The sequence below is a fragment of the Tympanuchus pallidicinctus genome, unplaced genomic scaffold (genome assembly GCF_026119805.1).
Source record: "Tympanuchus pallidicinctus isolate F22 unplaced genomic scaffold, pur_lepc_1.0 scaffold13, whole genome shotgun sequence".
NCBI classification, from domain to species: Eukaryota; Metazoa; Chordata; class Aves; order Galliformes; family Phasianidae; genus Tympanuchus; species Tympanuchus pallidicinctus.
In genome coordinates, this window is record NW_026294648.1 from 1998568 (window position 1) to 2024804 (window position 26237).

Here is a 26237-nt window from a genome sequence, read left to right on the forward strand (position 1 = left end):
AGCACTGGACGTGGCTGGGCTCATAACCAGCCCGCAGTGCTCCTGCAAACCACACAGCTTTGGGTCTGTATCTGTAATCCTGCTGAAGCAGCACCGGGAAGGTGGTCGGCAGCATGCTGGCCCACATTGGCATTAAAACTTCCTCGTTTTGCTCCTAAGACCACACAAGGAAGGCCTCAACCAAAGGATTCTTGGCACAGCACCACCACAGTGCGTTTCAGAGAAATAGCTGCGTCCAGCTGTGCTGCACACTGAAACATTTTAATAAATGTTTAATGAATCATTTTGCCAGGCTGACCTGGAGAAACGCACACAGAAGTGAGAGCCAAGCAATACCAGATTACAGCCGACTTCTGCCACCACAGATTCACAGCTATTGGAGCCAGAGGGGGTGATTAGAATCTTTTTGTCTAAACTTTGGTCAGGGATCACAGGAGAGGCTGAGATCAGCAGCTGTTCAGAAAGGATTACAAAAATTTGGAAAAGAACCTCAAATGCAAGATCCGGCTTGCAATCTGCAAAGCACATACCTGTGCTGCAGGCACTTGTGGGCTCACGTGTATCCTCCAGCCTTGGAAATATATGCTACCATCTCCAAAGCACACTTGCTGTAAAAGCAGCAAATGGTTCTAAACTCACACACTCACCCATCTGGCTGCACCGAACACAACAGCATGGTATTTCTTAATACCGAAGTCGAGATTCAAATTTCATAATGCTTTTTCTTTCTCCCTTCAAGTACCTCGTTTAAAGCAACCAATCATGAGCACAAATGCCTCCCTACGGCCCGGTTGTGCAGGACCAAAGATAACGGCAGTATCGGGTCCCAGCGCTGCGCACAACACTCACCGATATGGGACATGGGGATGGGGTAACTGCGCTTGGCCGGCGCGTTGTAGATCACAGCTGCCGTCGCACCCCTCCTGGCTGCCACCTTGATCTTCTCAGCAAAAGTGCAATTGCCTCTCTCAATCAGCGCGATCCACGGCGGTTCCGTGGCGGTGAACTGGGTGTTCCAGTCGCAGGCTTGAAGACTGGCGGCTTTGGGAATGGCCACGAAGCCCTGAGCGCTGAGCAGAGGAGAGTTTAACCCGTACAGGCCGCATTCACACTGCTCGGACACAGACCTGTTGCTGGTGCTGTTGAAGTAGAGCAAAGTGACGAAGGCGCGCTCGGCAGTGGTCTCTGTAGTCCTGAACAGAACACCGGCCATCACCAGGAAGCAGGTGGCACCCAGCTTACTCCCTCGCTTCATCGCTTGTTCGTCTGTGCACAAAACGCAGAAGCCTATGGATATTCTCAGCCGGCGCTGGCCATAGTTAGCCCACAGCCTGCTGCTTCGTTTGAAATTTCAGTGCCAGCAGGAATCCGACACCACCCACAGCTCCTCAATGCGTCAACACGCTTATCTCCAGTGGGGGCTGGGAAGGAGGCAAGGCACACCTGCCTATTGTGATGCAGACGCGGAACACAGGAACCTCCAAGCGACCCTCGGCTCTAACTTGCTGCTCTTCTCTCGGGAGGCACGGATCTCCTCTCAGATCCCTCCTTTCCGGCCCAATTTGGGCTGTGATGCTGTTTGCTAAGAGATTGCTTAAGCTTGCTGCTCCAGGAAGTCTCACGTTTCAACCTGAATGTCGCTCCTGAAGGACCAGATCATCTTTCATTGCGTGATGCAAGCGCTCACCTCACAGCGCGACGTGCCGTGTAAGCCACCTCACCAACAAGGTCCGACACGGAGGGAAACGTTCTGAAAACAAACAGTTTCAGCCCCCTCTGCCCACCCTCGCTCACTTCCAAGATTCTCAATGATGTGTCTGAACGATTCTCACTCTCCATTCTGGATATGGGTTCTTCCTTTAAATTCAGAGTTGTATTTTATAACGAACAGCAGAACTCCTCTGTTCGTGAGGTGTTCAGTTTGGTCTGCTGCAGTGCCACAACACTGCGCGTCCATTTGATGGAAGCTTAACCTCATTCTCCTGTGAAGACTGAAAGAATCACCACAGCTCTGGATTCTTGCAACAGCTTTCAGTAGCCAAGTTACAAAATCAAAAGAAAGAATCCAAGACATTTATTGATATTATTTTATTTATATTCTCCAGTTCTCAATGTTACACTATTGCTACAACACATAAAATTGACCTGTAAGATAATATGACTTAGGTTCACACACTCAAAAGTACCATCAGCTATACACTCAGTTTACCTTCATCTGGTTTATTTTTTGATTTAATGCTGGAAACACAAGAAACATGGAAATGTAAGGTGTTAGAGTACAGTTCTTTGGCTGGATATGAATTACACAGTTACAGAACGTAAGCTGGTGATACGCTCCTCTCAGCAGTGGCAATATACAGCAGCAAGAAAGAGGATTCCTATGATGTATTTTGCAGGAGTAAAGACAATGTATCCTGGTTTCACACGGCAAAATTAACGTGATAAACTCAGGATCAAAATCACTTTGGTTGTATAATTCAGTCAATAAACTCCAAGTGAAACAAAATAGCGAGTAGCTTCTTTGCAGAGAGGACCTTCCCCCTCCCCACCTCCAGTACTGCAGTGCTGTTCTGACAGGAGAAAGGAGACAACAGACTGGTGGAACCATGTATTCGCACTGCAGTACTTCAGAATCAGCGTGATTCCTGGGGATGGGGTTGGTAAAGCATAACCCAGAGTACCCACATTCAAAGTCTATGATGGGCATTGAATATTCTCTGCCTATACAAAGAAAGCATAGGACTCTCACGTTGGCACTTCATTTTCAGGAAGGAGTTCAGGGATCTCCTCCCTTTTCGCCATGAAAAATTCCCACTGTGACTTCGGTAAAATAAAGTTACACACTTAGAAAGTCTCAAGTGCAGGTTACATATATTCAACAGCACTACGATATTTCTTTTAGAGTTAGGAAACCTCCTAACGTGGAGGATCAGATGATTAATGCTATCTGTTTAAAGTGTAGCAAAAGCAGTGCGATGCAGCAAACAGGACTCACTGGTATCTGTTGCAGGGGATGGACTAAGTGCCCGAGCAGCTGAATGGAGTGACTGTGACACTGTTTGCCACATCAGTCCTTTTACAAAGATCATTTTCAAAAACTGCTCCTAGAAACTATGGATTTATTAAAATTAGACTTCCACCTGAAGTACATCTCAATAAAAAAAATACTGACACAGTCAGCAGGGCTCAGTTTGGTACACAAGTGCTGGTGCTAATTTTCCTCATTCTAGAGCAATGGTCTCTGATCTTCGCATAGCCATGGACATCCAAATTACACATGCAAGCAACACCCAGCTCTTCTGGGATGGTTATGTGCTCATTTTGCCTTCTATGGTATGGTTACAAAGACTTGACTTGGCAAGCATTGCTCCAGAACTAATACTATGTGATATATATAAAATATAAACATACAATACACAGTCACATTTAATTAACTTTCACCCTCTGTGCAATTTAAATTAAACTTCTCTCATTAATACATTTTTAAATTGTAAACCATCATAGAGACCAGAATACTTTTTTTTGTTTGTTTTTAAATAAAAAGTAAATGCCTTTATATATCAAGCTGCATATGAAATTCTACTGTAATAAAGGCAGCTAAGCTTCTTCTTCAATTACCATTAACTGAAGTTAGGGTAGGGACTTGAAGGATTTGAAAACAAAATCCGCTGTCTTCACAGCAAATGAGTGACACAGTAGTTGAAAGAGGTGCCTCTCAGTTACCTGCTTCAGATTTGTTACCTGCAGATTTGTTCTGCTTCTATACTGAAGCTTCAGTTCTGCTTCTGTTCTGAAGCAGAACAAATACTGAAGCTTCAGAACAAATCTGCTTCTATAAATCGTTTCTTCTCAAACATCTGAAGTGAGACCAGCATTTCGTATGGACAAACTGTCAGCTAGCAATGTGTCTTAGCTCCTACTTCAGAATAATCTCATCAAAATCCAGCTGCATAAATGATTTGAGGCCAGTATGAAGAAGGAGGGACTTAGTTCTGAGCTGAGGAGGAGCCAGCAGCTGCTACTTAGTATAGAGCCAAAGAGTTGACAGGATTTTAGAGCACTTGGGCATCTGGAAGCAGCAGCTTCTTGCAGCTCCTGGGTTCTCTCCTTCAGCTATTACCAAAAAGAAGAAGGACAGTACCAGTAGTGAACAGGGAAAAAAAAGTAATGGTGTGACAAACAGCATCCTGACATCTTTCATAATTCTTAAAAAGTTTTTCCTCTTGCGAAGCTAGAAGCAAGCTTCACTAAGAAAGTTTAATATTTCATTTTTTAAATCAATAAATAAAATACATTAAAATCCTTTGGGGGCTATGCTCATTCCCCAACATCGTACGTACAAAAGCAGACATACAGAAATACAGGTGACTTTGCTCATGTAAAAAGAACTGAAAATATCCTGTTAGAACACTGAGTTCAGCCCCCAGTACTAAAGGCTGCAAGGTGCAAGCAGTCAGGCTGTCTCCCTTACCTCCCACTGAAAGATCAGGACGTAACAGTTCTTACCCTCAAGACAATTTAGATTTCCAACCTAAATTTTTACTGTGGCCAGTTAATCCTATTGCAAACACTGCCTTTAGTATTGGAAAGCCTACCTCTCTTCTAAGTTCTCACCTAAATACATACATTTCCTACATCTCTGTGCACTTAGGCAGGGAAAGACAAATCACAGACGTGCTTCTCAGTCTCCTTTCAAAAGCTCACCATATTGCCAGTTCATCTTTCTTGCACACAAGTGACCAAGATGCTGTGCAATAATGTGATCTGTGAGTGTCACAAATAAGGCAACAATCCTTCTCATTTATGTGGATGACCATTGCAACTGTTCTATTGTAAGAATGGTGATTTTTTTGTCTGCTCATTCTAGAAAAGTGCAGTGTGTAGAGGGCGTATTCAAGTTACAGCAGTTTTATTCCCCTCCTTTTCAACAGTATCTAATTTTGAAAAATAAATTATTAAATTAAACTGGATCTGGCACATCAGCTTCCACTGTCTTGTAGATTTTGCTCAGAAAGACTTCTACCTTGTCATCACCCAGGTGACAGACGTCCAAGATACAGACAACATGTTTGCCGTCGAGGTCCATTGCCGCTTTCACAATTTCATCTAGAAGTTAAGAGAAGTAGTCTTAAGATACACACAGCACGATGAATTGACATGGTTGTCCATGAAGTTATGGAAAACGTAGACATTTAACCTTTCACTGAAAAACACACCTGGACTATGAAGTGTTGGGCAACTGTGAAATGGTTATTTTTTGGGGTAGAATCTCATTAATAAATTCAACCACCAAAAGTGACAGCATCAGAACTCAGAAATGAAAAAGCTGAAATCCGCACTGAACATCAGCAGCCCTCAGATTTCACAGCATAATTCAAGGAAAAACAAAGATGCATTTGAATGAAATCAGGTCTGCCTGTATAAACATACAGGAAAACATCACACCTATCTAGCACTGTGCAGTGTGACATGCAGTACCAGTGATCACCATATTTGCTGAGAGGTGTCAGCAATGAGAAGTACAATCTGAGGTAAAATAACTCAGTAGTTGGAAAACAGTTTGGTTTATAGGCATGGTAGGTTGCATTAAAGCAGCTGTTCCAAGTGACATCAGCAAAACGGGTGGACTGACTGCTATTCTACCCTATTTCAAAGCAGATGAAGGCAATTATTCACATACTTGTAATGGCTTCTATGTCAGTATAATTTTACATCAGCAAATAACTGCAGGCACTGCCTGGGTCACTCTGGAGTTTGCGTTCTGGGTATTAAAATACTATTTTCCAAGTACAAAAGCAGCCCCAGTAAAGGCTTGAAAAATGCAGCATTGTATCTGTTTATTAAAGATGGCCACATCAAATTCAGATGTTTCTGTGAAGAGGTGAACGCCTGATGGACAACTGAAGTTTGAACTGGGAGACAGAACAAAAGACAGCAGAGTGACATCAGTAAAAGCCAGTCTTACTTGAAAGTGGCAACACGTCACAAAGTGTTCCAGTGCCAGTGGCCTTCTGCTGACAGGAGATGCAACTCATGTGAGACAACAACGGGTCATTTTCCACTTCCTCTACGGGAAATAAGTGGGAATCTTCATGACCGAACAGTGGGAGAAAGGCAACATCTATTGCAACATCGTGGTTTATACCTGTTAGAAAAGGTATCTGTTAGCAGTAAACTTCATCTCCAGTCTATCAACAACTCAATGGTGCGTTTCTTTTTTATTTTTATTTTTTAAACAATCAGATACTGAAGGCTGAACATTGGTATACATGAAGGCTGCTCTGAAAGTAATGCCTGCTGTTAGGATGTTAGCCCATGATGTCAGAGGCAGATGTTGGTGGCACAGCAGGATAAGCTGCACCTTCCCAAACATTCCCTTGCGACAGCAGAGGGGCAATCTGACAATGCATCTGATGTGGAAGCTGAGTATGGAGCAAAGGGTGAGACTGAATTCCTCCACATGGAAGAAACGGTACCTACTGACACTCACTGACACTTGCTGAATGTGGATGGAGAACAAAAGTGGATGTGAGCACAGTGAGGCAGAGGGTTTCAGCTGTGGTCATCTCCACTGGTGCAGATTTTGATGAGTGTGGCACGCAGGCTCCTGTGCACTGCTGACAACAACACACAGCCAGTGGTGGGGACGGCTTACAAATAGTGTTTTGTAGCTGAGAGTTTGCTCTATCCAACAGTGTTACACTACTGTTTGTATCTGTTGCTGTTTCCATGGAAATAAATAGGAGGCACTGCTTTCAGAGTGACCCAAGTACCCTCAGAAGATTCTCAGCCATGTGCCCTTTGCTCACTAATTAAGAACCCATGACAACCATCTCAGTTCACACGAACACCGAAACCGCCAGTGCTGCAAACACTGGGCTTTAAGGTAACAGTGCAGTTAGCTCAAAGAGCATTAAAGCAATACAGGGTGCCATTTCACACTCCTTTATAGCTTTGTAGTTGCTAGGAAGGCAAAGAAATCTGATTTACATCCAGTATATCTATGCAGTACGTGGTGCAGTACTTGTGTTACTTTCAGCTGGAATACTACATTGCATGTTCCAGGATTCTAACGACTGTAAATGTTTAAACACCTTTTCTGCAAATCCCCCTTTGTAAATAATGGAAACTTTTAAAGTGCAGTAACATAACATGAGCACTGTTAATCCAGCCAATTTCCTTCTCCTTTCATTGGCAAAACAAACCAAACAGATTAATACTCCACAGCAGTGGAAGAGATCCTGTTGCTTATTTATCATCAGCTCGCACATTTCTGCTTACAGGTCAATCAATTGATGCTTTGTGCCAACCAAAAGCAGCAGAGCACTTGATGAGAATGGCTAAAATACAAGCCCTTACTTTTTTTAGGGCAGAAAAAAGATACCTCAGGAACAACTGAACCAAGAAAAAAAACTTCAATGAGGACAAAGCTCAAAAGAAACTCAAAAAGATCAAAAGGTGTCCTCAAGAACATTAATTACTCCTGATGAACACCTCCATAACAGAAAAGTTAGCTGACAATAAAGAGCAATTGGATTATTTACTTTATTAAGTCAAACTGGTTGAACGACTGCACAGAATGTATATTTTACTGTAATAATAAATAGCTGAAGGAACCATACACATTCTTCAAATAAGAAGCATAAGCCTATAAACAAAATTGCAATTAAATGGAAAGTGAAACAAGCAGAAACAAAATATCCAGTAATTAAAATTAATGATGTGATGGTAAATGCAATGAAATACAGCTTTCTGGTGAAATATGATCCTAATTCATTCCTCCAGCAAAGATCTAAAATGTCTTTTTTTTTTTTTTTCCAAACTTAAATACCCACACATCCAAAGACTTAAGCCAGAGAAATCTACTCAATTTCTTACCAACCTCCAAGCCATTCTCATACAGGAAACAACTAAGATCTTATTCTGCTCTTGCTTAATCATTTTAGATGCCAGGCCACCAAATACTCACCCAGAACTGTCACTTCATAATATCCAAGGCCACCAGTGCTTTTAAATTCACCGATGCTTTTATCTATCCTGGTTTCTCTTGGCTGGTGCACTGCTGCATGAAGGTTGTACTGCTGCATAAGTAAGTCTTTGTACATGTAATCAAATTTACACGGGATGCTTTCTGGGAAAATCGTGCCGTGATGCAAATATTTCATCAACTTGTCTTTCACTTGTGCCCACAGCTCACTCTGCCACGAAATGCAGCTTCTTGCTACCTCTTCAATCTCAGGTGTATCGTTTATTTCTCCCTGGTCTGTTATTAACAAATAGTTAGTTGCTTGTATGCTCATAGGATCACATCACTTCGACTCGACGAGAAATATTTTCATGAGAACATCTCAGTTGTGGCAGTATGTTCAAAACAGAGAACACAAAGAATTGAGCTACGCTTGGAATGTGAGCAAACAGGTAACCTTAGAGGCTACGTTTGGACACCGTGGCCCATTTTTGGAGAGTGAATAACTTGTTTAAAGAATGCTCAGAAACCACCACAAGTTGAAAACGTGTACAGTGAAGGTAAACTTCCCCATTCCTCCACAATAACTACACAAACACTGACGACTATGCCACACTTCAATTTCTTTTCTATACAGTGATAGCTCCATTGTTCTTTCCTATTATTATAAACAGTTTGAGCACAGCTTATGGTAAAAACTTATATATCTGTCACTACTGACTTCGAATGCCCTCCGTCCAGCTTATCAGAAAGTCCATTTCAAAACATTTCCTGCACAGTTAAATTCTTACCAGGCAACCTTCAGAAAGAAGAAAACATGAAAAAGTACTGGCATGAAATAAAAATCAGGTCATGCTTCACATAATGACAACAAACCAGACTTCTTCCTTCACCCAAAAAACAAACATCAGGAAAGCAGCTGCTTACAGTATGACTTTGTATTTCAAGTGCAGAGGAAAAAAGAAAAAATTGATAAGATTAACTGAGGAAAAAAAAAAATTAACCACTGTTCTCACGACTGGCTTGTATGCTGTACCATTTCTTCCCACATCTTCTCTTTTTAATTATGTACTCATGTCATTTTGGGACTGTCTTCTTGGAGAGGGACACTTTTATCACATGCATATCAGTATAGGAAGAAAAGTATCAAAAGAAGATGTGAAGACTTATATTACTAAGTCTCCTGAGCACCCCTGAGTCTTCTGAGGCACAACAGAGACTTACAGCTTGTGTGAAGCAACACTGAGAATCTATTTCTCATGCTGGGAAACAGCCTAATGCTGTCCTTGCTGACAGCTTTCGTAGCACACCAGGGATAAGAGCAAGCCACAGCAGCTCCCTAGAGGTTGCTACAGTCTCTGTAGTACAGAAGAGCTGAGTATAAGAACAGTGGTTCTAAGGATACCTTTGCCTGTTTTGGACCTGAAGAGAAGAAGTTGGCTTAAACTTGTAAACAAAGCAACTACTTGTGACATACCTGCACAGCACTGTGAGCTGTCTGATGGAGCCTGCTCCTGTACACAGTCTTCATGTTGAAATTCATTCAAGCTATAAAAACGAAACATATGTATATATATATAAACTATATTTCAAATCTATTTTATCTCAACCAGTACCCAGCAGAAGTTCTAATCTTGGCAGATTTCTAGTGATAAATGAAACAGGCTTGAATGAGTGAGTATTTGCACTTGGTTTCGCATCATAAGACTTCAGCTGGACATAATGAGACCTCAGTAAATCAATTTTCAAGAGCTTAAGATAAGAACCGCCTTATTTCATTGCTTTATGAAGTAGATAAGGAAGTAGACACACAAAAGCCAGTCTTTGTTGCCCTCTACTGGATTTTGCATCACAAACAAGTGGGATGCAGGCAAGAGTAATTTTTAAGGTACCTCTGAAATACTGGGCTATGAAGTGGTTACTAAGAAAGCACTGTGACTGCAATTACACAGAAACAACACACAGACAAAGAAAAACAAAGGCTGTACATGCTATTCAGTGGGATATTCTTTACTTCAGTGGTAAAAAGATTTTGACTTTTCCTGCACATTCTGCAATTTTGTAATGAAGATAAATCTTAAAAACCCTCTTTTAATGTCTCATAACAAACAGAAAATACCTAGAATACAGTGGTGAAAATACAAAAGGAAATACGTCGTGCTTCCTGAGTGTTAAGGATATTCTAAGAAATGCATTATCCCCATGGTGTGAGCTATGTATCAGAGTGACTGCCTTGTCACCTCCAACCTGAGGCACAGAAGAATCCTCACTCAAACAGCACAGACTGATCAATTAAGGTTTCAGCCACTTCATTTTGAAAACAAAGTAGTTACCAGAGTGGACCTCACAGCACCATGATCTCACCTGCCCCCACAACCCAACTGACCTCAGAGCACAGTTGTGTGAATAGCACTGATGAACAAAACCTGCAATGCTCTTCAACGCCACTGCATGGTCCAAAATATTCTTCAAATTCAGAGGTCCAGTGCAATCTTGGAAATAGACATACAAGCTGCAAGTCCTAATTTTATGCAGCAGGATTTTACACTTTCTGGAGCAATGTAGCTGGAAAGTTCTTATCTTTCTCAGAAGAACTCAGTAATTACATTGTTCCTCTTATGGTCTTATTTTTAGATGAAAGAATCTTTCCATTAAAATAGTATCTTATGAAGGATTAATTCTTTTTATTAGAACTGTCCTGGAGTGTAATTACTGCGTATGCACAGTAATAAAGTAATCACCTTCATATCAGCTATGTTAATAAATTTTCAAGACATTAAAGACATCATAAAATGATTAACAGAAGCTGTCTAATTAAAAATGAATGCCCACAGAGCCGATTCTCATTTTCAACGTTCAGCCTCCTCAACAACAGACATGAAAACTTAGCACAGCATTACAAAGCTCGCTCAGAAATAACATGCCAAGTGAGATGCAAGCCACCTTCCCTCTTCATTAAAGAGAAGAGCACACCGAGCCATACTACGGACAAGATGATGCCATACAAATGGTTTCTTTTTCTTTTAGAACTGCCTGTTTGTCAAGGTGAGGAGGTTCTGATTCAGAGCTACTTTTGCCTCTTAAAGATGTAGAAATAACTTGTCCCAGCTTTTTTCCCCACTTCTTCCCAGGCTTCTTACACACATCTGTGGCTGGGATGACTTCAACTACCTGTGCAACAGGTTACTCCTCCTGCACTTTGCACTGGATGTTTGTATGGCACAAATTCAGCTGAGTTTATAGATGAGGGAAACTTGTCTATACACAACAATTTATAGCTTCTTTGCCAGCCAGACTGTGAGGCACCTGATGTCTAGAGCAGTTTGCTGGGGCTGCTGTGGACCAACACATCCACGCTCTCATTTTGCCTGTGCCAATTTAAGAGAACTTGCCAATTTATGAGAACCCCATGCCAAATTTCCTATTTGCAGGCTGTATTCTGCAGGCTCTGCTTTCCACGGGTACCCTTTTGGGAAAAAAGAAAAAAAAAAAAAAGGCCTTTATTTCATTATTTGTTATTATTTGTTATTTCCAGATGCAAGAAGATGGAGAAAACAAGAAAGATCTGAGTTGAATGAAACATTTATGAGGGATGTCCAAGGACAAAAGCATGCAGACAAGTTACTTTTAAGCTGTCCAGAACATCATCAGCAATTCTGTGGTAACTGCAGTGCTAAGTTTCTGAAGATTAAAATGCTACTGCTGTGGTTTTTTCACTTTAGTGGAAAAAATAAGCTGGTCTGAAATTCCTCATCTTTCTCCATCCACACTAAACCACCGATTAAACTGATTTTGGGTATATAAAAAGCTCATTATGTTAAATGTCTTTGGCAGCAGGGATATAAATATCAACTAGAGCGTTAAACTAATCGGTTTCCTCTTACTTTCTGAAGCCCTTAATAATCAGAATGTGTCACACGTTCTAACACCCTATGATGTCATGTGAGTTACCTCAGAAATGCAGGAACTGAGGCTGTCAAATAAAGAGCCTAAAAAAAACCCAAAACCTGCTTCTGTTTAAAACCAAAAAAAGCCTTCAGCAAGGCAACCTCACACTGAAATGCTGCACAGAACACTAGATACAAAATATTCCAAGCTACAAAGCATGCTTCAAAACATACTGCTATTGTTGTTATTTCATCAGCATATTAAAATACCTCAGTGAGAGCTGGAGTCTCAACACATCTAAGCAACAGAACAGAGAACAATGCAAGCTTAAAGCACATCAGGCTAACCTTCTATTTATTCCCCTGCAATTTGGAGAATTCAGTACGACTTCACAGTTAATTACAGAAATACACAAGTTACCTTTTAATTACACAGAGTGAAACAGCTTCCCATAATCCAACACAGACTTTCTCCTCCTTTAGTTGGAGTTCTAGCACTAATGGCATAGAGTACAGGATACACAGGTAGCGGGGACAGTAGCAGATTGAGAAAAGCAGAGAACAAAGTAAACAGACCTTAACTTTTTACTTCACTTACAAGAAAAGGGGAGAACAAATTCTTCCCACCCACTCTCCCCATGAAAACAAAACAAAAATTAGTTCTCAACAAGCGAAAGAAATGTAGTTTTCAGTGAAGAGGGAAGAGGTGCTGTGAGTAAATTCAGCAGGCAAATGGGGGGCTGACTGTCATCCTGACCGTAAGAAAAAGTGCTTCCTGATGTCCAGATGGAACACGCCGTGTTTCAGGTTTTGCCCATCGTCTCCTGTCCTACAGCTGGGCACCACTGGTGCCATCTCCTTTGCACTCTCCCTGTCAGGCATTTATGATGAAATTCCTCAGGCCTTCACCAGGCTGAACAGCCCCACACCTCGCGGCCTTTCCTCACAGATGTGCCCCTTTTGTGCCTCCATGGTCTGTGTGCATCATGTGCTACGAACCCAAAGCTCCACCAACAAATCAGACATTCTGAAATCACTGACAGTGAGGGGTTCAAACATTCCAATTACTCAAGCTGTGTTTGGAACAAATGAGAAGAACCTTTGACCCTTACAGGAAATGACAGGAGCTACATAACCCAGACTAACAGGTACCATCCTTCACTGTTTTTTTAAATAAATTTCCACTGATAGTTCTTTCTTAAGCTTCCAGTCTTGTCAAGGTTTTGGATTTGAAACTCCCACCCAGACTGGTAGTTTGTTGGATTTTGTAAAATCCTTCTCTGGATCCAAACCAAGCTCAATAAAGACTGAGTGCTGGGCAGTGGAAGGAGCCACAGGACTTCTCAGGGCCCACAGTACATCCATCACTGCAGCACAGAGGATGAATGTGCAGCTCAGCTGCTACAAACAGAACCATCTGTGGTATCACTTTGCTCACTCTGCTTGCTAACGAAGCATCCTTCCATCCTACATTTGACTGTCCTTTTTAAACTGCAACCTCTCTAAAACAAATACAATATACCTTACTCCATTTATCACGATGGACCCCTGTGACAGTGTTTTCCCCAGGCAGCACAAGTAGCTGTAAACATCTGTGTATCATACACAGAACTGTGTTTCAGGATAAAAGAATTCCATATATTTTATCTAGAATAATTGCAGAGAAAATTAATAGAAAATATTAAATTTTAATCTGTCCTGTTCTCTCACTTCCAACAGAATCTTGACCTGCAAGAGTTTCAAATATACTTGCTTAATCATTGCAATTATTTAACATAGTTACCTTCACATGACTTACCTTAATTTCTTTTTTGCTGAGCGTGTATAATAGGGATAAGAGGATACAGAAGTAACAGATGTGGTTCCCCTTAAGATAGGAAATTCACCATTATTTTACAGTATTCTGTTAAATACACAGAGCAAAGAACATGCATGTTCTTCTTTCAGGTAGAACCTAAGACACTCGAATGCTGGAATTTATCTTATGGAATGGAAATCCACTAACAAGTCTGCTCTAACAGTGCCGAAACAGAACTTCAACACACTACATTTCTTTGTCTAAACTCTTCACTCAATCCTAATTATATTGCACTTCATTTCCCCATAAAAAAAATTCTGAACACCTGCTCTTTTCCCACCACTATGACTTTCAGATGTGAAAAGTGAAGAGATGAGACTTGTAAACTTCAGATCTCTCAATATAGACGCCAGGCTTCTAAGAGCAGTTATGGGTAAACTAGATCTTTCACAAACACATCACCATAAATGACAACCTTGCACAAGCAAATATTTTACTCTTGAAAATAAGGTTTTCTCAGACTTTTTTTTCCCCCTTATTTCACCGCTTGTATTGGATTTGTAACCCTTGCCTACGTCGGACTAGATGCAGTAGCATTTCATTAAATAAATCACAGACATCACCACTTGATACTAGGAGAAGTACGTAGCTGCCTTTTGAACATAAAAATGCAATAAACAGCTTTTTTAGCTTTCTTACATGCTTTTCCAGGGGCTGGGCTCTGAATTAACTTTTAGAAACATTTTTAGAAGATATACTACAGAGTTATGGTAAGAGCTTACTGTTCTGTGTCTGTACATGATTTGTGCAGAGTCCTTCTCTTGGCTGTACTCTTTTTTGACAGATGAGTTTGATGCTGATGCTGTTCCCTAGGAGTGCAACTTGGCTCCCGAAAAGACCCGAGCTCTGCGCCTTGAAGGCTCCTTGTTTTTCCCTTGTGAACGTCATCTTCCTTTGACACAGGAGAGCTTTCAAGAGTCTGTGCATCTTTCTGCAACAATTAATTAAGAGCTTTAAAGTACATAAAACTAATTCTTCCAACTCAAAAGCCTCAATGTTTTCAAGTACATTTCTGAGTGAATGATTTACTGTACCTATCTAGCAGCAATTCCCTTCCAATCATTAGCAAGATAAATTCTGTCTGCAAAGTGACAGTGCAAACATTGCTGTAGTCAGCTCTCTCAGATTCTAATTTACTTTTAATTATCTGGTCAGTTAAATGAGCAGCTCCTAAGCAGTTATGAAGTGGTACAGAAGGCTGGCTACAGCACACACAGAACAGCACTGAATCATTGCTTTTTAGAAGTCTTCAAACAGTGACTTTCCAAACTATTTTGTTCCCAAAATAACAAATGCAGTTAATCAAGAGACAGTGTAGCTCACTCCTGGAATCAAATGCAAAACTCTCCATTTTAACTACGATCATAGCTGCTTAAGTGCTACAGCATTCATTCTCAGGTGCTGTACCTGTACATGTTCCACTCCTGAGGCATCTTCAGCTGCACTGCTACAGCTGATGTATCTTATGGCACTGATGATTCCTTGAATAGCAATGCGTTTGTGTTCCCTGTAATGCAGACCTTCAATCTCTTCTCCCAGCTCGCCTATGGCTTTCAAAACTGATTCAACTGCAAAAGAGCAGCCCCACAAATGAGACGATGAGTTTGAAGACATACAGTACCAAGATGTTTGCATTCACGATTCAAAACAAATTTCGGAGTCATTGGTTACTAAATATTGATTTAAAAACATATTCTTGAAACCCCTTCATAGCACGTGAAAAAAGAAGTTAAACAAGAAGCCTTTTTTCACAGAATCACAGAATTGTAGGGGTTGGAAGGGACCTCCAGAGCTCATCGAGTCCAACCCCCTGCCAAAGCAGGTTCCCTACAGCAGGTCACACAGGTCGGCATCCAGGCAGGTCTTGAACATCTCCAGAGAAGGAGACTCCACCACCTCCCTGAGCAGCCTGTTCCAGTGCTCCTCACCTCACTGTAAAGAAGTTCTTGTGCACATTGGTGCAGAACTTCCTATGCTGCAGTTTCCAGCCGTTTCCCCTTGTCCTGTCTCCACTCACCACTGAAAACAGTCTGGCCTCGCCATTCTGCCCCCCACACCTTAGATATTTATAGACCTGGATCAGGTCCCCTCTCAGTCTTCTCTTCTCAAGGCTGAACAGTCCCAGATCACTCAGCCTTTCCTCATAGCAGAGATGCTCCAGGCCCTTCACCATCTTCGTGGCCCTCCGCTGGACTCTTTCCAAGAGATCCTTGTCTTTTTTGTACTGGGGAGCCCAGAACTGGACGCAGTGCTCCAGATGAGGTCTTACCAGGGCAGAGTAGAGGGGGAGGATCACCTCCTTCGACCTGCTGGACACGCTCTTTTTCCTCACAGTATATTTCGGCATGCATTATCAGATACCACAATTTGTGCTTTAGGTGAAACTTCTAATTCAATATACTCTTCAGTATAACTCCCTTTAATTCTGATTTAGAAGCAGTGAAAGTGAAGTTTCTGGGCAGACTTGCAGTTCATGTAAGTTATTAAGTGTTTCCTGCAGCCAATGGTGCCACGATAGTTTGTTTAAGGTGAGGATTTAGCCTATGATACGTTACTACTCACAACAGGAAAACTCTCTTAAATGGCATTACAAATTTGTACAATCACTAACACTGCTGCTTTCTAACCAAGTAAGACCCAACTGAAAAATGCTACTAAAGATATTTGACAATGTGATACCTTTATTATTTTTGCAGTACTTCAGAAAGTTGTTTGGAGGTCGTGGAAAAGGGTAATATCCCCCAATGACAGTTTTCCTCATTTGATTAGCTTCACTCTGCGTTCTAGTCCACTGAATGAAGTTTTTCACTTTAGTATCCTTGGTGTATGGCTGGCCCTTGTGCCACCCTTTTAAAACAAAAATAATCAGATATAAAAAATAAAGCAGGTTACTGTCATCAATTTTCAGCTTGAAACTATTCTGAACAGCACAGGCAAAAAGAACAAGGAAAAACTGCACCTGAGAACACAAAAGAGATCTTCCTACTAGACAATGGTGTTTCACAGAAAGAGTATCTCAAATTCCTTGTCTAACACTTGTAGCTGACACTTAAAAGTTAGACAAAAGTTAATGAAAAGAAATACAACAATTGGCAGAACTACCAGGACACTCTCTCACAGGAGTTTATGAATGCAATCACTTCGTTCTGTTGCTCTGCTGAAGACCTACACATCCTTCACTCTTTGGTAACCTCCACGGTTAAGAACATACAAACATCTGCAGATGTTGGCGGGTTTAAAACGAAGATACTGACCAGTTTTATCAAATAATCTGAACAGGTCTATTTCTAAACTGTCAAATGCAACAGATCTCATCCAGAGGCTCGCAGTCTCCAGCTGCAGTTCTCACTTAAGATGCAGACAGACAAAATAAAGCTAGACCGGGCAAAAACTCTAGAGGAAAATATTTAATTAGAAAGCTAAGCACAAAACATACAGAAGGAAAACAAAGAAACAAAAAAATGGCTCTCAAACCTTTCATTTAAGTGTAACTTAGATAATCTGTTAAGAAAAAGAGTAAACTGTTTTGCCAGTCCAGTTAAGCATAGAACATACCCAGCTCGTTAGCCAAAACCACATGTATGCAACTAAGTTCAGATCAATTTTTAGCACATATTATTCTCCATTCCTCCTCGTCAGCAGTAGGATTCAGACTGAGTGGGTAGGTAGTATCTTAGTAAAACTGAAGGCATGAGATGGAGAGGGAAACGTGGGAAAGAGATGCCTGTTTCACCCAGCACTGCCTTGCAATAAGGCCACTACACTGCTCAGCTGCAATAACATGCCACCATCTGCCTCCTGATTCAACAGACGTGCTACAAAGCTGTGCTCAGGGCTGCCTGAGAGCTGCTGCCTGATTGCATCCAGCACACAGGGCCAGGGTACTGCACTGGGGGTGTTCCAGCACGAGCATCTAGAAGCAATGCCCTGCAGTGTGGTCCAGCAGCACAACCCTTCCAAGGCCGTGAGGCATGCACAGGGCCCTCTGCACTGGGAAGGATGGGACAGAACAGTTCTCGGAATATTTTAGGAAAAATACTGACTGAGATAAATGTAGCCCAGCCGTACCAATATTCTGGAATAAGGAAATCCTGTAAAACACAAAAGCTGCAATTGATTTTTATTTTTATTTTAGAAAATGGGTAGATTTCCTTGCAACACTATCAAATGATTATAAACAACCTGAAAGAAATTGTAGATGTATGATTAAAACTGATAATGCCTTCACTTCTCATAAGATTCATCCACCTGTGCCTCACCAGAAGGCAATCTTTCTCTTTTTGTAATACCACCATTCATTACTCAGTCGTTTCTGACTGAGAAACGAATGCTATGAGCTGCATACTTTGTTATACAACCACCTTTCCAACTAAGATTAGAAGTACAAACAGCTAAAATGACTTCAAGTTACCTGTGATGAATATCTGACTTTCGTTGGACGTTGTAAGGTAAACTGTGTGGGAAGGATTCTCAGAGAGATCCCGCACCACCCTCATCTGCGTACACACCAGGTATGTCACTGAAAAAAAAAGCTTCTGTTTTATTGGCTATCATGGATGGCAGATCTTCATATTGACACACACAGCATTCATTTCAAGTGCTCAAAACAAGCTGATTTAATTACTGTCCCTATAAATACTTCAGAATGCATTTAGCCATTGCTATAAATTAGAAAAGGGAGACGTCATTAGATTTTCAACTTAAGAACTGTGCAAGAAAATTTCAGCATATACACTAGGAGGACACTTCATCAGGTAGGAAATCAATTTAACAAAGAGCAGTGTCACCAGAAGGATGAGTGCTAGGAGGAGGAGAGGAAAAAGGGCAAAAAGAAATATTTGAAGCCCTTTCAAAATCCATAATTAAGGAGTCCACAGTCTGAAACTTCTCATTATCAGCTTACATGCAGCAACCACCACAGCTCATTGATGGTTTCTGTACAACAAAAATAATTGAAAATATATTTTTTTAAATTAAAAAGCTTTTCTACTTTCACCTCTCCCTCCAATCCTCTTAGATTAATCATATTCAGTAACTATATTTACTTATTTATGGACAAAGAGAGTAATAGATTGGAAAAGCTGCCTTCTTTCTTTAGTTGTCTCTGATGAAGCAGCACATTACCCGAGGTGCTTCACTAGATTCTGCTAGAAATTAACCACAGCAGATGAGCCACAGATAGGTTATGTAGTCTAGCTAGCTGTTCAGATTAACTGGCAGATCAGAGTGAGGTAAGAGCTTCAAACAGTTACATTCGCTTTTTTCTTTTAATTCCTCAATGGTGATTTTCTGTTTGAGGTGGTAATCCAGGGATCCTTACTTTTAATTTAGTGGCAATTATACACAGAATTTGAAATAAGGGACCAAGTGGAAAAAAAAAAAAAAAAAAAAAAATACTGTAAAGAAATAAATACTTGGGTGAATACGCTCAAATACATCTGGCTGAGAAGTTGCAAATATTTCCAGGATGAATGGTTTGTCCGAGGTCCCATCAATGGCATGTGCCCAACGATAGAGCCAGAAGTCTTCACCATCTTCAATACAAACAAGTAATAAGAAAAAACATGTAAGTGCTACTTCAAACAGTTAAAAATGCTTTGATAAATTTCAGAAGTCATATTTCTAGAAAAACCTTTCTTTCTTGTTCGTTGCACCCTTCCTACAAAGGTCACAAGGCCAATAACATCACAGGAATGGTTGTTGGGTAAGTCATTCAGCTCCGTCCTGCAAAACAAAACGGAAGAAACAAATCTGGTATTAACAGATGGAAAACATAAAACTTCCTCAGAAAATTTCTCAAAGCACATCTTCAATTAATGCTCAGGGTAACTTTATGAAGTCTAAGATCTAGCTTCACAAACAGCAAACTTTACCTTGTAACAAACTGGTATTTAACTTCAGGCAATCCCCACTCTGCCTTAACCATTTCCTCGGAAATTATGCTGATCTTGGTCGGTGGGTTTCGTAAGTTGAGGCTGATTTCTGACAAAGAAAGAAAACGCACAAGCATTTAAGGCACTACTGCACATTCAAAAAACACTTTTCATTTTAACTGAGAACCCACAACAAAACTGAGTGAGGTTTCTTAAATGATGTATTCCACCACGTCTCACTGCTTGGGAAACCACCAGTGAAGCCTCCTGACTTCACGTTTCCACTGAGATAAAGTAAGGAATGCAGGTACAGCACACAACAGTGCAACTTTTAATCTGAACAAGGCTAAACTTTCCAGTTCCCTACATGAGTCAATTAGTTTGATCAGGCAGATATTAAAATAAAAGCCATCAAAACTTGCGTAACACTGATCAGCTATATTACATAACATATAATACTACATATAACACTGATCAGAAATATTTCCACTCCAGCTTCATCTACAAATGTCACTGCAATCTAAAATTGACTTACAGACATCAAAGCAAAATAAGACAGAACTAGCAAAAGAAAACAGCCACGTACGATACCAGTTCAGGTTGTTATTAGTATGACAGAAATAATGGCATGGCCACACAAGAAAACAAAAGGTCTTTGAACGTTTATGGTTTGGCACCTGAACACTTTCATTTATTAAGCAGTGTTTAGATGCTAAATAACAAACATGGTAGTACTGAGAGAAGGGAGGCTGCAACCAGATAAAAATACAGAAGGAATGGCTTCATTTACAGCAAACACACAGTGGTGCAGCACTGCCTCTCTCGTTGCTGGATAAAGCACACCGGTATGAAATACACCGAGCTGATCAGTTTCTACAAGACACTTTGCAATGGATTATTCAAATAATGCACTCAGAAAAGCAACTGCTAGCTATAAGCAATCTGTCCAGCTGGTCTATCAGGTCCCTCCTGCTAGCCATGTGACACTAGGAAGATGTTACACTTGAAGTCAGATCCTTTACTTTCTTTTCTTCAGGCTGCTACTTGCCAGAAAAGTATTCAGAGGGATTAACGCGTTTTTGCACGTGGTGCTTTCAAGTAGTGTTTGAAAGACAATTTCTGAAAATAAAACATTCCTGAGCATCAAAACTTTTTTTTTTTTTTTTTCTATCACTTTGAGGTTAGATGAAAGTCACAGACTGGGCTAGGATTTACAGTGCGATGACTTGGAAGTGAAGCTCAGTCCAGCTGACTGAAGCAGCTGTTCTGATCTGTCCCACATACATTCAGAGACGTGTGACACATCGTCCAGAGGCAGAATTCAAGGTGATGGCACCACCTGAGCTTCTGCCATGTCAGGCTACAGAACAGCACCTCTCAGTATGTCACACAATCCCCCATTGGAAACAATGTGCACTTTACAGAATTCACAGAGAACTGGCGATAGGCTGGCAGCAAACTGCCTTGCAAGTGCTCTTAACTGAGTGCTTTCCCTCGTGGCCTAAGGAACTCTGACTTTGTTAATCCTCCAGACACATCTTAAATTCATTCTCCTGTAAATGTGTGAAGGAAGCATCCTGAAGTTGGATATGATGGAAACAGATTATGGAAAAAAGCAACTGTTACTTGGTCTGATTGTAACTGATTGCTGTAACCAGTGTGCTGTAGAACTTGTGGAATTTTCATTGTGCACACTTTAAAAACTGAAATAGAGCTGATTCATATTGAGTGCATAAGGACATATTAACAGAATAGTTGAAGCATTTGATTTCAGATATACTGTCATTCAAACATCAACAAAAGAAAATCATGCTCTTGAGAGCTGCATAAAATTGATTTTAACTGCTCTGTTAGATTTTCTGTTCCCTTTTGACTCTTCTCTCACATGATATATAGATGCAGGACCTACCAACACATGGCATGATTTGCTTTTCAAGTTCCTACAAAGATAAAACTCTGAGGTTTGTGCTAAGAAAGAAGATACTGTACATACATGCTGGTATGAACTAAACATCACTTGTTTTCAGTTTATCTGTGTCTGAAAGCATGCCACTGCACTTTACTATAGACTCTTTTAAATCTTACACGAGATATAATTTACTGCCCACTGGCTCACTTCCATTTTCTCTCTCCACCAACATTTCTACCCAATCACACATGCAGAAATCAGTAACATGGTGTGAATAAAGGCATTAGAATTGGCCATGTTTGCCCATAGAGAAAGTAATCTCAGAACATATCTTATTCCATCCCCTCCACATAGAAAGGTTCTGTGGCAATTAGAAATGCTTGAAGGGTTGGCTTGCAGTCAGCATCAGCTTCCCTCCCAAACTCTCATTGCCTGGCTAAACACTTCTCTCCTGTCAACTCATCACCAAGTCTTCAGACTTAACATCTGATATTAAGGCAAAGATTCATTAGACAACACACTGCTACTAGCAGGGAAAATATTGTTTACTTTTATGCAGTGTAGCAACTGCATTAGGAAGCCATCACTGTTAGTAAGCTATACACACATCATCCTTCACAAACACAGTTGCTTGTTTCAGCTGTTGGTGTATTCTGAAAGTTGGCTGCTGTTTGCTCCAAGAATAAACCCTAAGGGAGGGCAAACTCACTTTCAGTGAAACAGGAGAGAAAAACAGGAGAGAGCCTGGAAAAGGCTGTTATTGTTATATTGTGGCACCTGTGCTTCTGCAGCACAATTCCCTTGAATATTTGTCGAACAATAGCAAGAAAGGAAGTACTTCCTCACAACCCAGGGATATTCTTCAAATAAGTTCTCCCACGGTGCTGCTGTTTCAGTACAGACAGCATCAGCAATGGTTTATTCAGTGGAGCTTTGCACTGGGGCTTGCTCCCACTGAAGGCTACGCTCAGATGAAAGCGATGAAGTGCCTTAATGGCCTGGAAGCAGGAATCAGCGATGCCCAAGTGATATCTGTATTACTAACCAGGAAAAGAACCAGATTAAAATCCAGTACCGGAGCATGAGGGATTTGTACATATATATTTTCAAACAAAGGTTTTAACTAATTGTTGTAATAAGCTTCAAAGACACGATCCAAATTTAAACAGAAGTCTAAGAACGTGTATGCTAAGACATTTTTCAGAGCCAGAACGTAGGGATAGACAACATATCAATAAATTCACTTCCTACTAGAGCTGTAGTTCATTGAATCAAAACAGATTCCTGCAATACTTAACCGATTGTAGTAAATCTCTTCATCTGTGGATCTCTTGGGGTTGGCTGTGTTTTAAATGGATAACTGTCTTTGACAGCATACTGTTCAAGGAGGAGCACGGTGCCAACATTTATACTGTTATACCATTCGGGACATAAGGAATTCCACAGAACCATGGACATCATGCCTGAACCATCGGCAACTTCAAAGTAAGCCTAAAGAAAAAGACAAAATACATTCATTTTTTATTTATCATCATTCTGGTGGGTTTTTGTTTTGCTTTTTTGTTTTGTTTTCTGTTTTTGTGGAGGGAAGGAGAGGACTGACAAATCATGCATTGGCTGCTTGGCTCATGAACAATTTCACTGACTGCAAACAGACCCTGAGAACGTTCCAAAAGTTGCACTGAGTACTGGAGCTGGAGGAATCCCCAATTTCCACAGCTATTCTAGCTCAAACTCTTATTTCCAGTATTCAGTAACAGTAGGGGATAACAGTTGCAATCTGTGGGTTTCTTTTTTCAGAGAAAAGATTCTTCCTTACCAGATAGAATGCAATATTTAGAATAACATTTTAATGATGAAAAAGCATGCTTTAAAAGTTGAGCTGTTACAGGCCCATTGGGTAAACATTCTTGATAAAACATGACAGAAGACAGTCTGCACTGTAAACCAGCATCTTTAAATTGAATCTCTGCTTGTGACAGATTTCTCCTCCAATAAGAGACCAAGATTCACCTTCACATGCAGAGAGAATGGAAACCTGGAACAAGATCTTCCTCTTTCCGTAGAATAACACACAAGTTACTTGACCTGTTTGTAAATTGTTGTTCTGCAGCATGGAATCTTGCTGGGATGCTGTTATTTTTCTTCACAGCAGCCTCATGATGCTATGTTCTCTACACACAACTAAAATAGCATAAATAACACATCAGCATTTTAGCTACTGCTGAGCAGTGCCTGCACAGTTCTGAGGCCCAGAGAGGGTGTGGATGCTCCAACCCTGGAAGTGTTCAAGATTAGGTTGGATGGGACCCTGAGTAACCTGGTCTTGCACCAGATCTGGAGGTTGGTGGCCCTGCCTGTAGCAGAAGGGCTAGAACTTGATAATCCTTGGGGTCTCTTCCAACCCAAGCTATTCTGATTCCCTGTTTCTCTTCTGCAGCAAGTAAGCCAGGGGTGGGCAAGAGGCTGGGAAGCAAAACAGCTGAGAAAGCTGACCTGAACTGACCTAAGGGACGTTCCATGCCACATAACATCAGGCTCAGCAATGAGACTGGGTCTTTTCAAAGCACTTGCTGCTCAGGCGCTGCCTGGGCATCAGGCGACTGGTGATCAAATGCCCTCTGCATCATATTTTTGTTTCTCCTCCTTCTTCACTTATTAAACTGTCCTTATCACAACTCTGGAGTTTTTCCTTGTTTTTGCTCTTTCAGTTTTTTCTCCTTCTCCAGTTGGGGGAGGAATAAGCGAGCAGCTCATGGGTGCTCAGTTTCTATGAACAGCCAACCACATGTCCTGCCTATTTCTAAGAAGCACTATGCAAAAATACTGCAAGAAAAACATGTTCTGAGAGCTGGTAAGAGTTTCACAGTAAAACAGTCTAACTGGAAATCACAAAGTGCAAGAATTACAGAATACAATTCTTTTTTTGGTACAGACAGACTAACTCTGACTTCCAAAGCATACAGAGAAGAAAACATTTACTCTTTTAAGCTATCATAAACTCCAAGTATTTTTTTCTATTTAACAACCAAAACACATCCAAACCAAAGTCTGTATGTACCGTCAACAACTCCACTGTTTCCATACTTAGTAGGGCCTTGCAAGTTTATGTAGGTGGCATTCTTAATACAAAGTAGCTATAACATAACTCTTAACTCTATGCCTTTACTGTACGGGAATAATAACTTTCAAATATTTTATGAAGTTTGTTCAAGAGCATTGACTTGACCTGAACCCTCTTTACCTGGTACGGCATGTCCATTTTCTTCTCTGGCTTCCCGTAGTACCTTAGCCTAGACTTGTGCAGGACTCTCACCAGCAGCGGGCGGAAATGAATTCTGCTTCTCCAGGTTGTTTCCAGCTGACCAAGGGAAATCAGCTTAGAGACTGCCATTAAGAAAAGAAAGCAGAAGGCATTCACAACTGGATGCTGAAACACTTTTCAGCAAACAGTAAAAATTCTCAGACTAGGATTTCACATCACATCTAGGAGGGTTATCTGCTGACTGCTGAACCGTACCAGGGAGGTGCTGGGGTCACTGTTCCCAGAGGTGTTCAATAACTGTGGAAATGATAGGATAATAGAGGTTGGAGAAGACCACTGTGATCATCTAGTTCAACTACCAGCTCTCAGTGCCACATCTCCACGGTTCCCAAACACCACCCAAACGCTGTGACACCATCATCCATCCAGGCAGCCCGTGCCACAACACCACTGCTCTGCCTGGAGAAGAAACTTTCCCTAATTCCCACCCAGAACCTCCCCTGGTGCAACTCGAAGCCATCACCTCCAGTCCTATAGCTGTTACCTGGGAGCAGGGGCCGACCCCCACCTCACCACAGCCTCCATTCGGGGAGCTGTGCTTTAAGATCTCCCCTGAGCCTCCTCTGCTCCAGACTGACCCATCACAGCTCTCTCAGCCGCTCCCCGTCACACTTGTGCTCCAGAGCCCTCACAGCTCCGCTGCCCATCCTCGGGACACTCTCCAGTGCCTCCACGTCTGTGCAGCAGCAAGGCGCCAGCACGGCACAAGGCACCGCTCCCATCCCGCTCCCACACAGCTCCTCACACCACGCAGGACGCCGCTGCCCTTCTCGCGTAAAGCCCCTCTCCCCGCGCCTTACCGTCGACGTCGACCCGCGCCGGGGGCCGCTCCGCCACCCAGATGTCCCCGTAGGGATCCTCGTTGTTCCAGAGCGGCAGGTAGTGCCTCCTCTCCCCACGCAGGGGCGGCGGGACGCGGCCACGGCTCCGGGGAGCGGCGGGGGCCGGGGGCGAGGCCGGGGGCGAGGCGGGCTGCAGCGCCTCGATGCAGAGCAGGCCGCGCCGCAGCCGCCGCTCGTCGTACAGGTAGGAGCAGCGCGTCAGGCGCACGCGCGCCCCGGCGTGCAGGTGCGCGCGCTGCACCAGACGGCTGAGGCGCGGCGCCAGGTAGCAGCGCTCCTGCCCCGCGCCGTCCGCCAGCGTCACGTCGTACCAATAGCGCGGGGCGGCGGGCGGCGCCTCGGCCAGGTACCGCTCCACCGCCGCCACCGTCAGCGCGGGCGGCTCGGAGGGGGCCGCGCTCAGCCGCGAGCCGCTCCGCACCTCCTCCGACAGCCGCCGCAGCCACGAGGCCTCCTCGCCGGGCGGGCCCCCGCCCGCCGTGACTTCTCCCGGGCTCTCCTCGGCGGGGCGCTCCGGCTCGGGCTCCTGCATGGCGGCCCCTTCGCCCGGGGCCGCGGCGGCGCGAGGCGGCGGCGG

General features: G+C 42.3%; 2 protein-coding genes across 3 annotated transcripts in view; both read right to left on the bottom strand.

Moving 5' to 3' along the window:
- Positions 1-1343, bottom strand: part of RNF128 (ring finger protein 128) — a 36060-nt gene extending 34717 nt beyond the window's left edge. Inside the window, exon 1 of the mRNA XM_052673138.1 lies at positions 850-1343. Coding sequence (XP_052529098.1) covers positions 850-1255 — 406 coding nt within the window. The 5' untranslated portion in view covers positions 1256-1343. The remainder of the gene's footprint in view (positions 1-849) is intronic.
- Positions 1344-2073: 730 nt separating this feature from the next.
- Positions 2074-26222, bottom strand: RADX (RPA1 related single stranded DNA binding protein, X-linked). 2 transcript variants are annotated; one of them, XM_052673119.1, is made up of 15 exons: positions 25619-26222; positions 24738-24880; positions 22792-22984; positions 19585-19693; positions 19344-19435; positions 19126-19245; positions 18123-18230; positions 16391-16558; positions 15119-15279; positions 14434-14642; positions 13652-13720; positions 9444-9514; positions 7970-8263; positions 5966-6145; positions 2074-5106 (listed from the first exon to the last, which is right to left on the bottom strand). In XM_052673119.1, the coding sequence occupies exons 1-15, from the start codon at positions 26190-26192 to the stop codon at positions 4961-4963; spliced, it is 2637 nt and encodes an 878-aa protein (XP_052529079.1). In that variant the 5' UTR covers positions 26193-26222; the 3' UTR covers positions 2074-4960. The 2 variants fall into 2 exon arrangements, with proteins under 2 accessions (XP_052529079.1, XP_052529078.1); XM_052673118.1 differs by having other exon boundaries at positions 19126-19248.
- Between the last annotated feature and the right edge of the window lie 15 nt (positions 26223-26237).

Excerpts from the sequence above, each read along its gene's own strand:
- RADX (XM_052673118.1), bottom strand. The coding sequence starts at position 26,192 with ATGCAGGAGCCCGAGCCGGAGCGCCCCGCCGAGGAGAGCCCGGGAGAA. Across the intron at positions 19,694-22,791 it reads GAAGAGATTTACTACAATCG|AAATCAGCCTCAACTTACGA; the intron begins GTTAAGTATTGC and ends TTTCTTTGTCAG. Across the intron at positions 6,146-7,969 it reads TTATGAAGTGACAGTTCTGG|GTATAAACCACGATGTTGCA; the intron begins GTGAGTATTTGG and ends CTTTTCTAACAG.